This window comes from Pseudozyma hubeiensis, assembly GCF_000403515.1.
Source record: "Pseudozyma hubeiensis SY62 DNA, scaffold: PHS45, whole genome shotgun sequence".
Lineage (NCBI taxonomy): Eukaryota > Fungi > Basidiomycota > Ustilaginomycetes > Ustilaginales > Ustilaginaceae > Pseudozyma > Pseudozyma hubeiensis.
Window position 1 is genome coordinate 465,511 of NW_012133827.1, and position 17,510 is coordinate 483,020.

Below are 17,510 nucleotides of genomic sequence, written 5' to 3' on the forward strand. Positions count from 1 at the left end.
GTAGCTATGCTGGCGTTAATCCTGCCGGGCTTCATGCATGAGGAGCTCTTTCGAACATCGCTTGAATATCACTTTTTGACTGAAACACTGTATGAATGTGACAACGTGACCATGGACAGTGGGACCGACATTGAGGGGGTGTCGACTTTGACAGAACTCATACCACTGTAGCATTGCCGCTCTTACTCCGCCTGACGCTGCTGTAGCCTATTTCGCGATTAAAATAGTATATGGGATCCGCATCAACCTGTGCGGTCGATTCAGCTCCTCCTAGGCAACCTTCCATCCGCTCAGTATTGGCACACGTGAAAGAGATGCTGTTCCCGAATGCTATGCACGTCCTCGGCTGGCTTGCATTCATCGCCTCCTTTTCGGAAATCATCTGTTCTCCGGTAGCACCTCAGCAACTCGAAGAGAGGCTCGCCTTCGATTTGAATGAGCTGCCTGGCGATGTCGAACGAGCAGCGAGTCAAGAAATATTCCACACGAATCCTCATTCCTTTGCACCGGAAGCCCCAGTGTTTGGTAGCAGCTCTGGTGCCTTTCAACAGTACCGCGCTCGGCAAATTTCTCGATCAGGCACGCAAAATTACAAGCGGCCACCCGCGGAGGCATCGTCAAGCAGCTTTCCGGCGCTTGAGCGTTCTTCTACTCATCTTCGATCGACACAAGTCCTTCAGACCGTTGACGGAGATAGGAAGCCCCGTTCCCCTTTCTATGATCTTGATCTGAACTCAGCAGTGGCTGATACTGTAGAAGGAGGCCGTGATGCCACCAGGCCGGGCAATGCTGTACGGGAGATGGCTGTGCGAGATCCGCGAGTTTTCTCAGGAGCCTTCTTCCGCTTAACTTTGAGTTCTGACCTCGACGTCACTCGCCTGATCAACAGTCTCGAACACGGCGGGGCAGACGGCGAGGCAACATCTGCTCGGCGCGATTTCGTCCACGGAAAGATCCCGATGCCAGTCGAGAAGTTCTTTGCAACGTACTTCAGCGGACGGAAGTTTGCGAAACAAATTCTACTTGGCCGCGGAGATGGCGCCAGAAGCATCTTTCTCTTTCCTTTCACGATCACAATGAAGAGGTACCAGCCAGTCGATGGCCTACAAGAATACGTGGCGGCCTGGGAGATCGGACGGATCGATCGAGCCGGATCCTTCGACATGCATTTCTACGGCTTTTACCCCTTCTCTCGAACCGCTTTCAAGAATCTCGAACATCGTCCGCAGTCAACGCACGAAAGCTATTTCTTCTTTGCTCCAAGTCCAACGGCAACGGGGCAGCCGTTGACAATCGTCATTTCTAGAGTTGGAGGTGAGGTCGGTCTCGACACTATCAATGGCATCGCTGTGGGGCATGAAGGAACTCCAGACATTCTTGCTCTTGTCGACTCAAGCCGACTACAACGCGCGCTTGCGAGTAGCACCCACATTCCGGGTAGATACCTGGCCATGGCGCAGGAATACCCTCTCGGAGAGCTTGGTCCTCTGAAGCGATGGATAGAGTCATCTGACTTGCCTCAAAAAGCTTTCGTGCAGCGCAGACTCGTACCACCGCAGATCGATGAACTGCCCTTCGTGACCGAGCTTCGATTCCGCAAAGAGCAGGAGGTGAAGATCATCACAAACACTGATGGCGAGACGTACATGCTGGATTTTGCCGCAGGTCGTCGGTTTCCAGGAATGATGACGATGTGGAAGTTTGGTCCAGTGCTCGACGAAGATAGGAAAAGGAGGCTTCTTATTCTCAAAGCTTATTTCGCTACCGATCGAGCTTCTTACAATCAGCTGAGACCAGACACAGTGCCGGGTCTCCGAGTCACGCGGTTCCAATATGACATGGACAGGATTCCGTAGCTATGCTCACCCTCTGAAATCGAGACGCGCTTGAGAGAAAATCTGGGACCGGTCAAGTTGAGGAGGCCATATGCTTGAGACGAATGTGGGTCTGAACGTCTTGGAGGAGATCCTCTGCTGCAGATATGAAGTGCCCACATGATCAGGGGGTCCTCCGGGTCGTCGTCGCCCTGAATATTGTACACCAGCTGGTCTCATATGACGTTGGTACCACCAAGTAGATCAGCCACCCTATTCTTCCCGGTCGGTCGATAGTACATCACCACACCGGAGTAATCTTATGCTATGAAGCCGTATCATTCTTCTTTTCGATGGTCGAGAGACTCGGTCGACAGCCGCAATCTCGATATTGAGCTATCAGCTCTGGAAGGCCTTTCGAGGGATGCTTGAATGCGCTTCGAGTCTTGCTCCGCGCCTTTTAAGGTTTGCTGGAGAAGCTCAGGACGGCTTCCAACTCCCGTCTGCGCTTCTTCCCACTAGATTGCGAAAGCTTGCATCTTTGTACTCCTGTTCAAAATGTCTAGCTCGATCATCAGTTCGGCCATGCTGCTCATTGTAGTGTGGCTCTGCTGCTGTGCTCTGACGCACTGCATGCCCACCGGGCCATATCAAGCCTCGGAAGATCTACAGCACTATCTGACAGCCCTGATCGAGAGTTGGAACCGGGAGTCGTCTCCGCTTCTGCAACATCACGCCGTCCTACCCCACACTCAGAGTGCAGACGCAAACCTTTGGCGTGCACCTCGCCTCGATCCACCGACATTTCGAGCGCCTGCACTTCCACCATATCCGCTCATCAATCCATCATATCTTGGACATTTACCATCTCACACCAGTCTTGGGCATGGCGTCATTTCGACGGAATCTACCATTGTTTCCACTGGTTCGGCAGAGCCTCAAGCTCTCGCAAATTCTTTGGAAGCACCTCAACTGCTTGGTCCGCACTTCAATCTTCAGCCTCAAACGAGTCACGACAAGCGGCTTCCGACGACCCTCGCCGGGTCGACGAGCTTTTCTCCCCTCGCAAGTGACCAGTCACTGAGCTCGCAGCAACCTGCGAGCTTGCACTCACAGCCGAGCTCGTCTGAGCCGGGATCCCGTTCTAGTTCAGGGGTGCAAGAGCAAATTGTGCAACATCAAGATGCCTCGGCTTCGCAGGACCGCCCTATTCCAGAGGTCGGTGCTCCATCTGAGGCAGCAGACGATGACCTTCTTCGAGCTCAGGAATTGCAAGCTGAAGCTTTGAGGTTAAGGTACCACATTGGCGCAGACCTTTATCGTATGGTCTACCAGCCGGACGCTTCCATCGATTCGTTTATCACGACGCTCTTGTCAAGGACCTTTGAAGCAGACGGAGAGGGAGCTAACCACCTCGATCGACCAGGAAGGATCGATCCGATTGCGAGCGACAGCAAAGACCCCAACGCGATCGCCGTCCACACATTCTGGCATAAGAACAGCGTCAAGGTGATGCTGATGCCGCATCCCTCAGGCCCCAAACGTCTTCTGGTGACCTTTATACGAAAGCCTTGGTACCTTGTCCATCAGGAAGCTCCTGGCTTTATCGGCGTATGGCAAATCATGCCGCCCAAACCGCTATCTCAACAGCGCGTTCCACCATCCTTGACAGACTTTTTCCTGCACGGCTTCTATCCTGCAACTGGCGAAGAGTATCGCAGGCTTGCAGAGCAGCCGGAACACATTGACGATTTCTGGGTGACCATCCGCCGAAGCAGAGCACTTAGATTGACGGGCTTGTATATCAACGTAGCGAGGATGACGGACGTCGAGATGCAGAAGATGGACGCCAACATGCGAGAAGGCAACTACGCCACGCTCTTTCAGAATTTCCGCGTTGAAAGACCACCGCCATTGCGCGTCGAAACTTCTCACCACTTTTACGAGTATCGACCGGATCCGGATTTATACCCCCTCGTCGCCCAATGGGCCTTGCAGGCCAAGCTGACTACACGCTCCTTCGTACCGATCGAGGTTACACAAGAAGAGAGAAATGCGTTTCCCAAGCGCATAGAGCTAATCTTCCGCTCGCGACGCGACGTCAAAGTCGTCACGCTCCCTGATGGACAGCGTCTCATGCTATGTTTTCATCAACAGCTGACGTGGTTAAAGCGTACGAGGGCTGAACTTGTGTCGATCTGGAAGGTTGGGACGACCGAGGTTCTAGGCGATGGCTCCAAGCACAGGCACTTGACCGCGGTCGGACTCTTCCACATCACCCGGACGAATTTCAATAGGCTGACTCCAAACACGATCCCAGGTCTGAAAAATTCAGAGTTCCAGGCGAATCGACTCGATCTGCCTTGAAGACCACATGTAACTCAAGTTAGGGCTTCTTCGACTATCGTTCTAAATTCGAATTTGTGTGAAAAAGAATAGTTTGCATGCAATGATCCATCGAGACGAAAGAGGGTGATCTGTTCTGGCCACCACGGAAGGGTCTATGCGTTGATCAACGAGACGTTGTTCTCTCTCGCCCAGATGCGCAGAACTGTGAGATTTTGGGCAGCCTGTAAGCGGAAAGGCGCTTGGAAAGACATTACTAGATTGAGCCCTGCCACGTATTTTAGCAACTCTCGAGTGAAATCGACGATCTGAGCCACCAAGAAGATGTGACCTTGTGTGAGCTGTGGCCTGGAGCCCCCCTGCACCTTGGAATGGCAGACCAAGCGAAGTTCAACCTGAACTTCCTCCTGCTTCTTGTCTCTACCGACGAGCTCAGCAACGAAGTTGGAAACGAGACGAGCACTGTTTCCGAACAAATCATCGAGCTCGTGGGCATCTTTGACGCTGCTGATGTTTACCGTGACTCTGCGTACCTGAGGTAGCAAGAACTCAGATTTTGCAAAAATCGAGCGTCGGCCAAGGAAGAGGATTATATCTTCGAGTTGAAATTCGAAGTGGCGGATCTTTTCCTGACGATAGAGCAGGATCTGCTTGAGGAGTATCTCGTTCAAGCTGTCGAGCCGGCCGATCTTAATCTTCTCCACCGTGCAATTGGCGATCATCGCGATTTCGGGACACTCGCGTACAGCTTGTTCGAGCGACATCGGAAGGATATCGGTAGCCACGCCTGAAAGGTTGACGTTGTGAATAACATCGGCGTTCTTGCTGAGACAGGTGAGGCGCTCACCGATGGACTTCCAGCTTGCCACGATGGGTCTGAGGTTGAGCCAACGTTTCTTCCAATAGTAAGGTCGGTGGATGCTGTTCCAATGTTTGCAGACCAAGAGCATGTCGACTTCGTTGAAGATACCTGACTTCCTCACAGGATGACGCGCAGCGATAAGGATACCGATTTGCAGCTCGTTTGGAATAGGCATGCCGAAGTGTGCACCTCGTACTTGGTTGAGGATCGCACTGGACGCTGACACGGCTCTTTGAGCTAGGCGGATTGGCAGCCGGTGTGGGTTCTCCATCTGCCATCCTGCGTAACGGACAGGGGTACGAGTGCGCAAAAGTGCTCTAACAGTCCTCTGGACAAAGTCATTGTCCGGAAGAGAAGCAATTACTGACCTCTCAGACTCGGTTGGAGAGGGTGCGCGTGGCGGACGTGCTGCTAAGGTTGGCCTCGGAGGGTGAGTCTGTCTGACCAGAGTACGAGCTGGAAAGCTTAAGCTGTCGAAGAGATCGGAATGACCAGCTGGATGTTGTGTGCCAGATTGATTGTTGAGAAGCTGGGGTCGAGCGGCCCTGCTCGGGTTGTTTGTCAGTTTGCAAACAGCCCAAAGGAACGGGGCCCAGCGTAAAAGGCGAGATATGCCGCTCATAGCTGCTACTACAGGGCCATGCTGATGTGGTAGAACAGAAGGACAGGAGAGTAAGCTCAGTGAATCGAATAGCTCGGAGCACAGAGAGATGTGTCCAAATCCTCATCCCTTGCTCGTGTCTGCTATCGTGGGGGCATTTGGGAAAACAATAGGTTGACGCTCGGATCGTCTGCATTTGCAGTTCTGTCCTGCTATGCGGCTCTATATCTCGCGCGCAATGCAGCATGACACAATTGGCTGTTTTGTGCGGATCTGATGCGGCACTTGTGTGAGTCAACTGCTGGACAGAACTTCGATATCCTACAGCAGGTCAGACGACCGACATGGACTACGAAGAGGTGGTGAGTCGGGACATGCACAACCTGACAGACGATGGTAACTTTTCTTTTGCATGTTAAGCTGGGCTTTCAATCTTGCCGATCAGAAAAATCTGTCACTTGATAATCACCGATTTGATTTGCTCGAAGGCGTGATTGCGACATGCAATACTTGCAGCTGTGAGGCCAACCTGCATGTTCGCAAAGTTCAGATGCTCCGACTCGAGTCACGGGTGTCGTTGCATAGCCAACTTCCGGTGCTTTCTCCAGTTCACAGGATATAGTTCCCCTGCATCCCAGCTTGCGTCCCTCTTCGCTTTCGCGCATCGACGGTCGTCTGCGTAAGGTTGATCGGATTCGGGACATTACCATCAACGTTGCGCGGAGAGGCAGCAACGCAAAGAGTTCTTGAATGCGTGGGAATCGACTGAAATTGTCACACACGGTGCGTGGCAACGGCGCTTCCGAGTCAACTTAGATAAAATTTGGTGGTTTTGGAAGAAACCAGTCATCGATTTTTTATCAGACAGACCCAGCTCATGCAGATCTCTTCGCATCTGCGCTGTCAAACTGCGGACCGACGTAGCTAGTCAGAGTGTCGTGAACCAGGCTCGAGCGTCGAGTTCTTCCATCGCCGTGTGCGGACATAAGCGTGCTGAGCAATCCGACATTTCGACCTTCCACTCTGACCACCATCTCCATCCACATCGCTCTGGACATCGTTGCAGATACCCAGCGCATTCGTACACCATGACAGAGACACATGGACAGGCTTTCCATCGCGCCGGCTTCTCGCCGCCCGCCCACGCCGGCTCTTTCTCCGCAATGATGGCAGCGCAGGCCGGTGCCCAACGACTTTCCAACGGCGCCTCGATCCACCCCTCCACCTCGCCTCCCGCATCGTTCTCGCCACCTAGTGCTCGTGTTCGTGCTGCCTCACAGTCGGTTCCTCTTTCGGCGCCACGTCTCCTGACGCCCTTTGACACGGGCGACATCCGCATCCTCTTGCTCGAGAACGTCTCGCAGGGCGCGGTCAAGATGCTCAAGGAGCAAGGCTACCAGGTCGATTTCCACACCAAGGCTTGGAGTGAGGAAGAGCTCATCCAGAACGTTGGCCAATACCACGCCATCGGCATTCGCAGCAAGACCAAGCTCACCGCGAAAGTGTTCCGCGCAGCTCACAAGCTGCTCGTCGTAGGCTGCTTCTGCATCGGCACCAACCAAGTCGACCTCGAGGCGGCTGCCAAGGCCGGTGTCGCCGTCTTCAACTCTCCCTTCGCCAACTCGCGATCTGTAGCAGAGCTTGTGATCGGAGAGATGATCAGCCTTTCGCGTCAGCTGGGCGATCGTGTCAACGAGATGAGGGCCGGCACGTGGAACAAGGTCTCCAAGGGATGCTACGAAGTACGAGGCAAGATCCTCGGTATCGTTGGTTACGGTCACATCGGATCGCAGCTCTCGGTGCTCGCGGAAGCCATGGGCATGCGTGTCATCTACTACGACGTTGTGCCTCTCATGCCACTCGGATCTGCCATGCAAGTGTCTAGCCTCAACGAGTTGCTCGGCACTGCCGATTTCGTCTCGCTGCACGTTCCCGAGCTGCCTGAGACCAAGAACATGATCCGCGCCGAGCACATCAAGGCCATGAAGAAGGGCTCGTACCTCATCAACAACGCACGTGGCAGCGTCGTCGACATCCCCGCGCTCGTTGAGGGTCTTCAGTCCGGCCACTTGGCCGGCGCTGCCGTCGACGTCTTCCCCAAGGAGCCCGCGGCTTCGGGACCCGGAACGTTTTCGAACGAGCTCAACAGCTGGGCTTCGGAGCTGTGCAAGATGCCCAACGTGATGCTGACGCCACACATCGGAGGAAGCACGGAGGAGGCGCAACGCATGATCGGTATCGAGGTGTCGGACGCTCTGATCCGCTACATCAACTTTGGTGGCTCGGTGGGTGCTGTCAACTTCCCCGAGGTCGACCTTCGTGCGATCACAGAAGCAGATTCGCGTGTGATCCGTATCTGCTACGTCCATCAGAACCAGCCGGGTTCGCTCCGTGCAGTCAACGAGATTCTGGGATCGTTCAACGTCGACAAGCAGCACACGGATTCGCACAAGGGCATCGCATATCTACTCGCCGACATTTCAGGCGTGTCCGAAAACGACGTGCGCGAGATCTACGACCGCATCTCCAAGACAGACGCCAACATTCTCACCCGTCTGCTGTCTTGATCGTTGTTCAAAGGGTCGCGCTCGCCAGTCGTCCTTCCGTAACCTGTACATAGTATTCTTTTTGTTTGCATTCAACATGCGCTCGTCCACGCGTACATCATCGATAGCCAGGTGTGCACCACGAAGAAGCGAGTGTGCTAGGGCCAGGGGAGCGAGAGGTTTGCGACATTGATCAGAAGCATGCAGATGGCGAATCGGTCGGCACCTGAGCGCGCTTGTGTCTGCAGAGATTGCCTGTCGTCGCCTCGGGGTTGTTGTGGCCATTCGAGGTGACTTCGCTCCGCCTTCGCTCTACTCGTCATCACGTTTCGAAGGCAAGGATCAAGCTGGGATCGCCTTGTTGGTCGTCTTCACTCTAGATACCCGATATACCCCGATGTAGCTCTACACTCCCTCTCTTTCGAGTCGGATGTGGCTGGCCGTGGCACTTCTGCTTGCTCTGGAAGGTGTATGACCCGCCAATGCACACTCGACTCTCAACCCAATGTTTTGGTTCGGCAAAGGGCTGCATGGGATTTTGACATTCCACGATTTCTAATTCCTTGAAATTGGGGTTGTATTCAACCGCGTCTCTCGAATATCAATTTGACTCGGGCGCGGCAAGCAGTCGTTGTGTTTTTTGAATAAGCTGCTAGTCAAATTGTGCGGAGAAACACGATCTTTGCCGCTGGAGCAGAGGAGAGACTGTGTTGTGTGTGGGTGTGTGTTTGTGTTGTGAAGCAAGCAGCAACCAACAACCAACATTCCCTGTTGGAATTGGAAGCCAGCGAGACAGGGTGTTTGAGCTCAACACGACCCACTCTTCAGCCTTGCTTCATACCTTCAACCCTGTCCAGCGTATGCAGCTCCGTCACATTAGCTTCAAGATTATCGTTATACGCTACGGAACCGCTCATACACAGAATAACCAACGGCTTGCATCTGGACTTTCAACCCACCTCATCCACCGGCACAGCTTCGCGTCATGTCGACCCTATCCGCCGGCGTCGTGGGCGTACGTCAATCCGGCTCGTCCGGCAACAGCCCGGTCTACGATCTACCCTTTGGCACCGTCCAGCTCGCCTCTTCCTCCAAAGACGGCTCTGGCAATTTCGACCTTGCGCCTGGCTTTGCTGCTTCCGCCGACTACGAGAATCAGGAAGACGAAGACGACGAGGAGGGTGACGACGACGACGGCGATTCCGAAGATGGCAAGGGCAAAGGCAAGAAGGGCAAGCGGGCTCGCTCCGAAGCAAAAGGGGAGCGCGATCTCAAGACCGGTCGCCGCAAGATCAAGATCGAGTTTATCGACGACGATGCTCGCCGACACATCACCTTCAGCAAACGCAAAGCCGGTATCATGAAAAAGGCCTACGAATTGGCTACATTGACGGGAACCCAGGTGCTGCTGCTCGTGGTATCGCAGACGGGTCTCGTGTATACCTTTACCACACCAAAACTGCAAGCGCTGGTGACACAAGCCGAGGGACGAAACCTCATCCAGGCGTGTCTCAATGCTCCAGACCCGCCCAACGGCGGTGCAGACAGCGATGGTGAGGATCAGTCGGGCGACGAGGGCAGTGATGCCGGAGAAGGGTCGTCTCCATCCGAGTCGCAGGCCAGCTCCAACAAGAGAGCAGTGCAGAACAGGAAGCGTCCTCGTACCGCCTCGACCAGCAAATCTTCCAGCGCGTCTGCATCTGTCGCTGGTACTGCAGCCGCTGGTGGCGAAGAAGATCCCGCTGCAGCAGCTGCTTCCGGATCACAGCTCGCCACAGCGAAACGCGGACGTGGTCGACCTCGCAAAAACACCGCCGCGCAGGCCTCAACCTCGAGCAACGAGACGCATCCCATGCCTCCCCCGCCCGCCATGCATCAAAGCTTCTCCGACGACGCCGTCCACCAGCATCATCAACACCAACAGCAATCTCACCCTCAGCACCAACAACCACAATACACACACGTCCCCTCTGGCGACTTCCCCAACTACACCGCAGGCGGCTTCTACGGCGATGCTTCTGCTGCAACAGCCAACCACGATCTTGGCTTCGGTCAACCCAACGGCCTCTCCGTCGACGGTCAACCGAACTGGGCTCAATCCATGCCGTCCAATCCAAACCAAATGTTCGACCCCTCCCATCATCAACACCAGCAGCAGCAACATCAAGCGAGTCAACAACAGCAACAGCAGCAACAGCAGCAGCAGCAGCAGCAGCAGCAGCAGCAACCGCCAGCGGCCTTCAACTACGCAGCTCAGCATTTCGGCCACTTCAACCCTCAACAGCTCAACGCCATGCAACCGCAAGAGATTCAAGCTCCCAGACCCGCGTGGTAGCGCGCCAATGCGTAGGCCCGTTCATGACTTCTCGTATACCCCTTCCTTCCCTTGGACGCCCCACCCGCATCTCTACTGTCTTCAAACCGCTCTCTCGGTTGTCGTCTATTGTTCTCGGTTCGTTTCTCGTCTCTGTACTTTGCACATCGGTCTAATCACACATTCTTTTACAAGATCCACACGCCCGAACCCTTGTGCTTACGACATCTATGAAACAGCTCGTTAAAAGAAACATCAACCTACAAACGCACCCTCATCCAACTCAACACCGAACTCGTCCCTCGCCATCTGCCTCATGCTTTGTTCCAGATCATCCTCGAAACCTCCCTTGTTCGGATCGCTTCTGCCCAACAACGCGGACGCGGGAGCACGGAAGAAGAACTTGAACCAGTGCGAAATACCCGAACCGATGAACGCCATGTCGAGAACGAGCAGTGTTGTTCGGAAGCGCACAAAGTCGAGTCTATCCTTGATCCATGTGGAGAGACGCTTTCCAAACGAGGCTCGTTGGGTTTGGTTAGAAGTTCGTATGGGTTTGAAGACGCGGTAGAGACTGGGTGTGTCGGTGTTGCTGATCAGGGCAGCGGCGGCGTGTTTGGCGAGGATGTTGAGTCGGTTGACGGGTGAACCGAGCACTTGATTGTTGGCTTGGATGATGCGCATCGATCGTCCTACAAACAGCAACTCTTTCGGTAGCAACTCGGTGTGAACCAGGAAGCTCTTCAGTTTCTCCTTCATCTCACGCTGCAATTCGAGATCGGTCTTGCGAGCGTGTTCTCCCGGTTTGTTGGCCTCGTCCTTCTTCTTTGGCTTGCTCCATGGTCGAAGCAGTGTGGCTGACGCGAACAGCTCGGACGATCCTTCGCCCATGCCCCAGCTCACCGTGATCTCGTCGAGCGTTTTGAGATCGAGTGTGAAGATAGCCTTCCAAAGCTGGGCGTACTTGCGGCGGAAGTCCTCGCTCAGCTCCACGTACAGACCATGATCGATAAGCACCACCTGATGCTGCCCCTTCTTGCCATTGGGATGCTTGCGAACCAGCACATTGGAAGGGTGTCCATCTGCCTGCACAAAGCCGTGCTGGAAGATCTGGCTCGCAAAAGCCTCGCAAACCGAACGTGAGACCTGCTTGGCCGACAATCCCCACTCTTCGAGCTTCTCGCGGTCGGTCATGCGGCACGTGTTTCCGATCCATTCCATCACCAGCACGCGCTGGGTGCAAAAGTCCTTGTAAAATTCAGGCACGTAGCAGCTCTTGCGTACCAGAGCCTCGGAATCGGTCTCGATGGCCTTTTTAGCACGGAGCGAGTTGGCGAGCTCGCGATCAAAGAACGTCTCTTGCTCGATCTGATCCGATATGTACTGACCCGAGAACGACAATGGCAGTTCGAAGATGCGTTCGTAGAGCTTGAGCAAGATGCGGAACGACCACAGATCCCACTTTGCGTACTTGCGAATGTTGGGTCGCTGCACCTTGACGGCCACTTCTGGGCCCAATGTGCCCGGTGGAGAGCCCGGTGGTGGCTTGAGACGTGCCTTGTGCACCTGGGCCACGCTGGCAGCCGCTACAGGTACCTCGTTGAACTCGGCAAACACTTCTTTGGGGTCCGCGCCCAGCTCTGCAATCAACACCTTGCGCACCTCCTCGTACGGCAGCCTTTCAGCATTATCGAAGAGCTTCGTGAGCTGATGGTACGGTTTGGGAAGGATGGCAGCTTGACAGCCGATCGCCTGACCGAGCTTTACGTAGAGACCCTGGTTCTTTTCGCAGACGTACATGAGCTTGTCAGCGCATCGCTCGTGAAGAGCGTTGATAGATTCGAGCGAGTTGCGATCAAAGTTGAGCTTGTAATCCATGGCGATCTGGACGCCCGTCCATGCGGTGAGCAGGTTGCGTTGTGCTGTGCGAGCGTTGAAGTATTCGTCGATGATGTATCCAATCCCGATCGCCGCAACCAGGATGCCTGATCTTCGTGCCCAGCGTCCGGATCGCTTCGGTGGTTGCTGTGGGCCGCCTGCGAGACCGCGTGAGGATGACGAGGACGAGAGTGGCCTCCCGGAAACCGACGAGGGGCGGAACCAGGTCCGTTGAGCTGGGGGTTCCGATCTGACAATGCGTGAGAGCGAATCTGGGAGGGGAGCGCGAACACCTTGAGCTGCAGCCGAATTGGACAGGATATCCGAAATGGCGATCTCCGGCTGCGTGCTGGAACTGCCGATGCGGAGCGTCCTGACCGGGCCGATGCCGCGAGATGGTTGCATTGCGAGCTTGCAAGCCATCGCATGTCGGCTGCTGGATGGTAGTAGTCGCATGGTAGAAGCGCAGCTTGCCAGCTGACCTAGCGAGGCCGGCTGCATCCCGACACCGACCATAGCGCGGGTGAGCTCGACAGGCGAGAGAAGCAGGGACCGGCGCCCTTGTGGATGAATCGGATCGAGCCTCTTGCGATCAATTGCCTGTGCTTTTGGGACTGCGTGTGATGGACAGGAAGAAATGCTGTCAAGTGGTTTGGACAGAAAATTTTGGGTGTGCTGTATCCTTGCTACTGGCGAATGTTCTCAGCTTGCCTGCAAGTATACTACGCTGTATGCTGCCTTAGCTGATTACGCACTTCGCCTGGCTTTCAGCTTTGAACCTCCACAACGTCAGAGCTGATGCATATTGCTTCGGCTAAAGGGTCTCGTGTCGCAAAAAGCTGTTAAACCGGCTTAATTCAGCGACACATGTGAAACCCGGATTTGGCTATGGAGCTCAGGCAGGTCACTGACTCTTCTTGGGTGTGCGGTTGGTGCAGCATGCAAGCATCGCGCTCGACTATCGGATATCCAACCTTGATCTGGACAGGCGACGGCATCCGAAATCTCTGCTCAGTCCGCCAAATCGCGATTCATAAGGTGCCGAGTCCCGCCATACCATTCGAGAGGAGAAGAGCTTGGGATCTTCCTAATCCGCTGCGGGCGAGTTGTTCCCGCCTACCACATTCAGAAAAGCCAGACTCGATAAGTCAACCCATGCGAGAGTGGGCTGAGCGAAACGCTGTGCCGTTGAGATCTGCGGACTATCAGAATGACGGAGACCTCCAAATCTGCTCGCGTACCTTTTCGCGAGCTCAGCTCGTCGGAGCACGAGTAGAGATCTGGAGCTAACGACGCTAAGGCGGCGTCTTCGCCGCAGCCAAGACCATGTATGAAAGCAATCGCGCGGCTACTGTGAATCTGGCCGCGAGAGGGTGCGCTCACGAGCCGAGCGGCAACGGGACTGCCGGGAGCTGTTGGCTCAAAGACCCAGAGACGCGTCGAGCGGCAGAGATCTGATCCGATTTCTTTTTCAGGCTCCTTCGTTGCAGCTGGCCAAAGCACAATTGGCCTCCCAAATCGAAGAAGGCCTTTGTCGCTTCCACGCAGATTTCAGGCGACCCAGGATCAGCGCGAGAAAAAGAGCCAAGGGCGCGGGTTCGGAGCAACCAGATAGTGCACAGCAGTTCATTTGTTCCTTTGGTGTTTCCCCACTCTGACACCATCACCTACACTTTATACGACCGGACATCTGAAAGGGCCGGCCATTGCTCATCTATCCTCGGAGCCTCTCCGTCCTCAGACCTCGGTGTTTGCTTTGCTGTCTCTAACAATTGCAATCTCCCTAGACTCCTTCTGGTCGAACCGACTTCCCTGCTAACACCCGTTTCGCATCGACTTCGGCGACAACCCGGCTTATCACGTCGTCTTCGCCCATGGCACAGGATATTCTGGCTTGACTTTGAAGATCAAGAGTCGAAGGATTGGACTGGCGGCGCCGCATCAACTCTGTTCGCCCTTTTGCATCCATCTGACTCACGTGGCTTCGTGGTGAAACTCAACTGCGTGCAGGATCGACTTGTCCTGCAGGTCAGGGTCAGCGCCGGCCTTCGCCTCATATCGCTTCTATCCATTCTTGCCGGTCGCTTCAGCACAGTCTTACTCCGCGCGAATTTCTGCTCGTCCATCTCGACGCTTGCCTGATCAATCGACACGCGATCGTGCGTGGACCGGCTCTAGTTCGGCTGAGGTGAATCCCCGACGACGCCTTCCGCACATAGTCTCTCTCGGCAGCAGCCTCTGTCAGCATCCATCATGTCGCGTCTCTCCAGGCAGGACTATCACGGCTACACTGCGCAGGCGCACCCTCGCTGGTCGCCCTCGTCGCCTCCTCTCAATCGCCTTTCAAACGTCGTTGACCCGCGCGTCGCTCCTCGCATGAGCAACACAGCACAACAGGATCTGCAGCAGCAACAGTCTCAAGCGTCACAGCTCGCTCCGTCTCAGATTACGCCGCAGCATGCATCGCTACCTTCCAACGCCGACGTGGTGCAAGCCATCAACGCCATGAGCTCACAGGTCAGCAGCCAACTCTCCATGATGGGCACTCAGCTCGCGTCTCTCGTCTCGCTCACTTCGCGTCTCATCGAGGTCTCGCAGATGACGGCTGCCGCTGCTGATAGCACCGGCCGCAATGCCAATGACACCGCTTCCGCAGCTGCGACCGGCTCGTTCGGATCGCAAGTGATGAGACCAGACGCAGGCCAAGCCAACAACGCCGCCGACCTCAATCGTGGACGTCTCAACGGCAACCAGAACGCGTCTTCTTTCGGCTCCAACAACGTCGTCGCCGGCTCAAGCAACACGGCATCTCGCTCCGATTCTCGGCAAGGCCAAGTTTACCAGAACGCTGCCTCGAACAACTTTCGCAGCCCACTTGACCCCGCAAGTTCTACGCTGGATAGAACCTTTGGTAGCACGCTCAGAGGCGCCTCTCCCACTCCCAACTCGGTCATGAACAGTAGCCTCTCTGCCGCCACAGGTCGCGCTGCACAGCAGCAGCTGCAGCAACAGCAAATGCAACCGCAACAACAGCAACCGCAGCAGCAGCAGCAGCCGCTACATCTACAGTCTCAGCCGCAAGGCCTTCAGCAAGCAACCCAGCAGCAGCAGCAGCCGAGTCAAGACGATATGCTCAGAAGCCGCCTGCCGAGTCCCGTGTTCCCGGATGATCCCATCGATCTGTCGGCTGACATGTCCACTGCCGGTCACCAGACACCATCCAATCTCAAGAGGCTCTCCACTGCCGGCGCGGCTGCCGGCGATAGCGCGCGCAAAGCGGCCACCGAAGCCTCGCTGGGTGAATGGAAAGGCTGGCTGAATCGCACCTGGCACGCTCCGCCTGGCCATCAGTCGCGCAACATCAAGTACCGCACCATGCAACAGGCCCGACGTGCTCACCGTGACCAGACAAAGCGGTCCATGGCAACGCTTGGCCGTCTCCCGCTCAAGGAGTTCCTCGAGATTCGACCCGAGCAATATCTCAGCGTACGCAAGACAGGTCGAAAGCTGTATCAGGAGTGGCTGTTGCAGGAGGTTCGACTGGCAAAGCAGCCCGAGGATCGAGTCAAGGCGGCCATCAATCGACTCGAAAACGATCACCCTGAATTGGGTGACTGCGAGGACCATTGGAAAGCGAAGCAGCTGCTGCAGCAGATCATCGACAATGCGATCGACGAGGCCAACTTGCATCGCAAGAAGGAGGCGCGGGCTAGCAACTCGCATCAGGATCCGAGCGAAAGCACGCCGCGCAACTTGGACAGCACCAGAAGCACGAGCATGATGGGTTTGAATGCAAGCAGCTCGTCTTCCGCCTTGGCCGATGCGGATCGGAGCTTGCGAGGCGGTGATTCGAGCATCGCTTCTGCACGGAAGGCGAACAACGCAACTGGCGTCGCCGGTCCTGGCGGCAACAAGACGGCCAAGGGAGTCGTCCAGCGTCGCAAAGCGGACCAGGCTGACCTCGACGACACACCTACGCGGTTCCGGCAGCCGCCGAGCCAGCGCAATTCCATGCTGGGACCTGGCGGCGACGATCTCACCGGCTCGTCGTTGCAAGCACAGCAAGGTTCGCTGTCGTCATCAGGATTGGAAGCGGCGCACAGCGGCCGAGGTACGACGTTGGCCGACTACTCGGGCGGCTACAGCAACGACTCGAGTACCATCGCATCGGCACAGTCGTCGGACACGTTGCAAGCCTCGCGGCAGCACGCTTCGCACAGTCAGCACATGGCACCGCCGCAGCACACGCAGCACCACAACGCGCACCAGCAGGATCAGACGCACAACGCCTGGGCCAGTCAGACCGCTGCGCCAGGTCCCTCGCTCTTTGGCCAGTCGAATTACACCACCGCGCCTGCGCAACAGACCTTGTCGCACCACCAGACCTACGGACACCACAGCAACCACCACCACAGCAACTCGGGCTACCTTGCGTCGGATCCGGGCCAGACCGGTCTCGGTGCGTCGGGATCGGGTTTGTTGGACGACCAGCGTCATCAGTCGCATCTGAGCCCATTGGTGAACGGGGGCAGCGTGAGAATGCATCAACCGCATCAGCAACATCACCAGCAAGCGCAGAGCACGTTCTTTGATAATCGAGGATACCAGTAGATGATGGTGGCGTTCCGGAAGGAAATTGTACCAGTACGATGGGAAGGCGACGCAGGAACACGAAACATGGCCTTTTCATTACACTTGCTTCTGTTGCTTGAATTGCACTGTGCTTTGGCTGTATTCTCGACGTGTTGTGTATCAAAGCAGCCTCGATGCAGCGTGACAAGTCCGCCAACCCGCGTAGCTAGTGCTGTACGCTGCGAATGTACAGGTCACCAGGTAGATGATGAGCCTACGGGATGGCAAAAGCCGCTGTCCGAAGGAAGCCGGAGGAGAAATGAGCCTGTAAAAAAAGACGATTGATGGTGTCGACAGACTGAAATTTTCCGGACGAGAGCCTAGCAATGAAATTCTCTGATTGGGTTTTGTAATGACACACTTGGACTGTGGTATTTCGCGTCGTGGAAAATTCTATTTGCTCTGCTGCGTGAGCTGTAATTAGGGAAAAGTTGCAAGGGCGAGGAAGAGAGGCCCTTTTTTCTTCCCAAGCGGCTCGACAAGAAGAACAAGGTCGCGCGCGTTCTGCAGCAGCAAC

At 55.5% G+C, this 17,510-nt stretch overlaps 8 protein-coding genes across 8 annotated transcripts; 5 read left to right on the forward strand and 3 right to left on the reverse strand.

The window, feature by feature from the left end:
* Positions 1-314: 314 nt before the first annotated feature.
* On the forward strand, positions 315-1,856 carry PHSY_004599 (hypothetical protein; the record flags this gene model as incomplete). The annotated part of the gene is made up of 1 exon (XM_012335212.1): positions 315-1,856. The coding sequence occupies one exon, from the start codon at positions 315-317 to the stop codon at positions 1,854-1,856; it is 1,542 nt and encodes a 513-aa protein (XP_012190602.1).
* Positions 1,857-2,447: 591 nt separating this feature from the next.
* PHSY_004600 (hypothetical protein) lies at positions 2,448-4,181 on the forward strand (the record flags this gene model as incomplete). The annotated part of the gene is made up of 1 exon (XM_012335213.1): positions 2,448-4,181. One exon carries the CDS (start codon positions 2,448-2,450, stop codon positions 4,179-4,181), a length of 1,734 nt encoding a protein of 577 aa, XP_012190603.1.
* A 134-nt stretch (positions 4,182-4,315) lies between these two features.
* PHSY_004601 (leucine-rich repeat-containing protein) lies at positions 4,316-5,644 on the reverse strand (the record flags this gene model as incomplete). Its single annotated transcript, XM_012335214.1, has 1 exon — positions 4,316-5,644. The coding sequence occupies one exon, from the start codon at positions 5,642-5,644 to the stop codon at positions 4,316-4,318; it is 1,329 nt and encodes a 442-aa protein (XP_012190604.1).
* An 854-nt stretch (positions 5,645-6,498) lies between these two features.
* PHSY_004602 (hypothetical protein) lies at positions 6,499-6,741 on the reverse strand (the record flags this gene model as incomplete). Its single annotated transcript, XM_012335215.1, has 1 exon — positions 6,499-6,741. One exon carries the CDS (start codon positions 6,739-6,741, stop codon positions 6,499-6,501), a length of 243 nt encoding a protein of 80 aa, XP_012190605.1.
* Positions 6,742-6,786: 45 nt separating this feature from the next.
* PHSY_004603 (hypothetical protein) lies at positions 6,787-8,190 on the forward strand (the record flags this gene model as incomplete). Its single annotated transcript, XM_012335216.1, has 1 exon — positions 6,787-8,190. One exon carries the CDS (start codon positions 6,787-6,789, stop codon positions 8,188-8,190), a length of 1,404 nt encoding a protein of 467 aa, XP_012190606.1.
* Positions 8,191-9,154: 964 nt separating this feature from the next.
* Positions 9,155-10,504, forward strand: PHSY_004604 (transcription factor; the record flags this gene model as incomplete). Its single annotated transcript, XM_012335217.1, has 1 exon — positions 9,155-10,504. One exon carries the CDS (start codon positions 9,155-9,157, stop codon positions 10,502-10,504), a length of 1,350 nt encoding a protein of 449 aa, XP_012190607.1.
* A 234-nt stretch (positions 10,505-10,738) lies between these two features.
* On the reverse strand, positions 10,739-12,862 carry PHSY_004605 (potential mitochondrial chaperonin; the record flags this gene model as incomplete). The annotated part of the gene is made up of 1 exon (XM_012335218.1): positions 10,739-12,862. One exon carries the CDS (start codon positions 12,860-12,862, stop codon positions 10,739-10,741), a length of 2,124 nt encoding a protein of 707 aa, XP_012190608.1.
* A 1,875-nt stretch (positions 12,863-14,737) lies between these two features.
* On the forward strand, positions 14,738-16,972 carry PHSY_004606 (hypothetical protein; the record flags this gene model as incomplete). Its single annotated transcript, XM_012335219.1, has 1 exon — positions 14,738-16,972. The coding sequence occupies one exon, from the start codon at positions 14,738-14,740 to the stop codon at positions 16,970-16,972; it is 2,235 nt and encodes a 744-aa protein (XP_012190609.1).
* Positions 16,973-17,510: the final 538 nt, after the last annotated feature.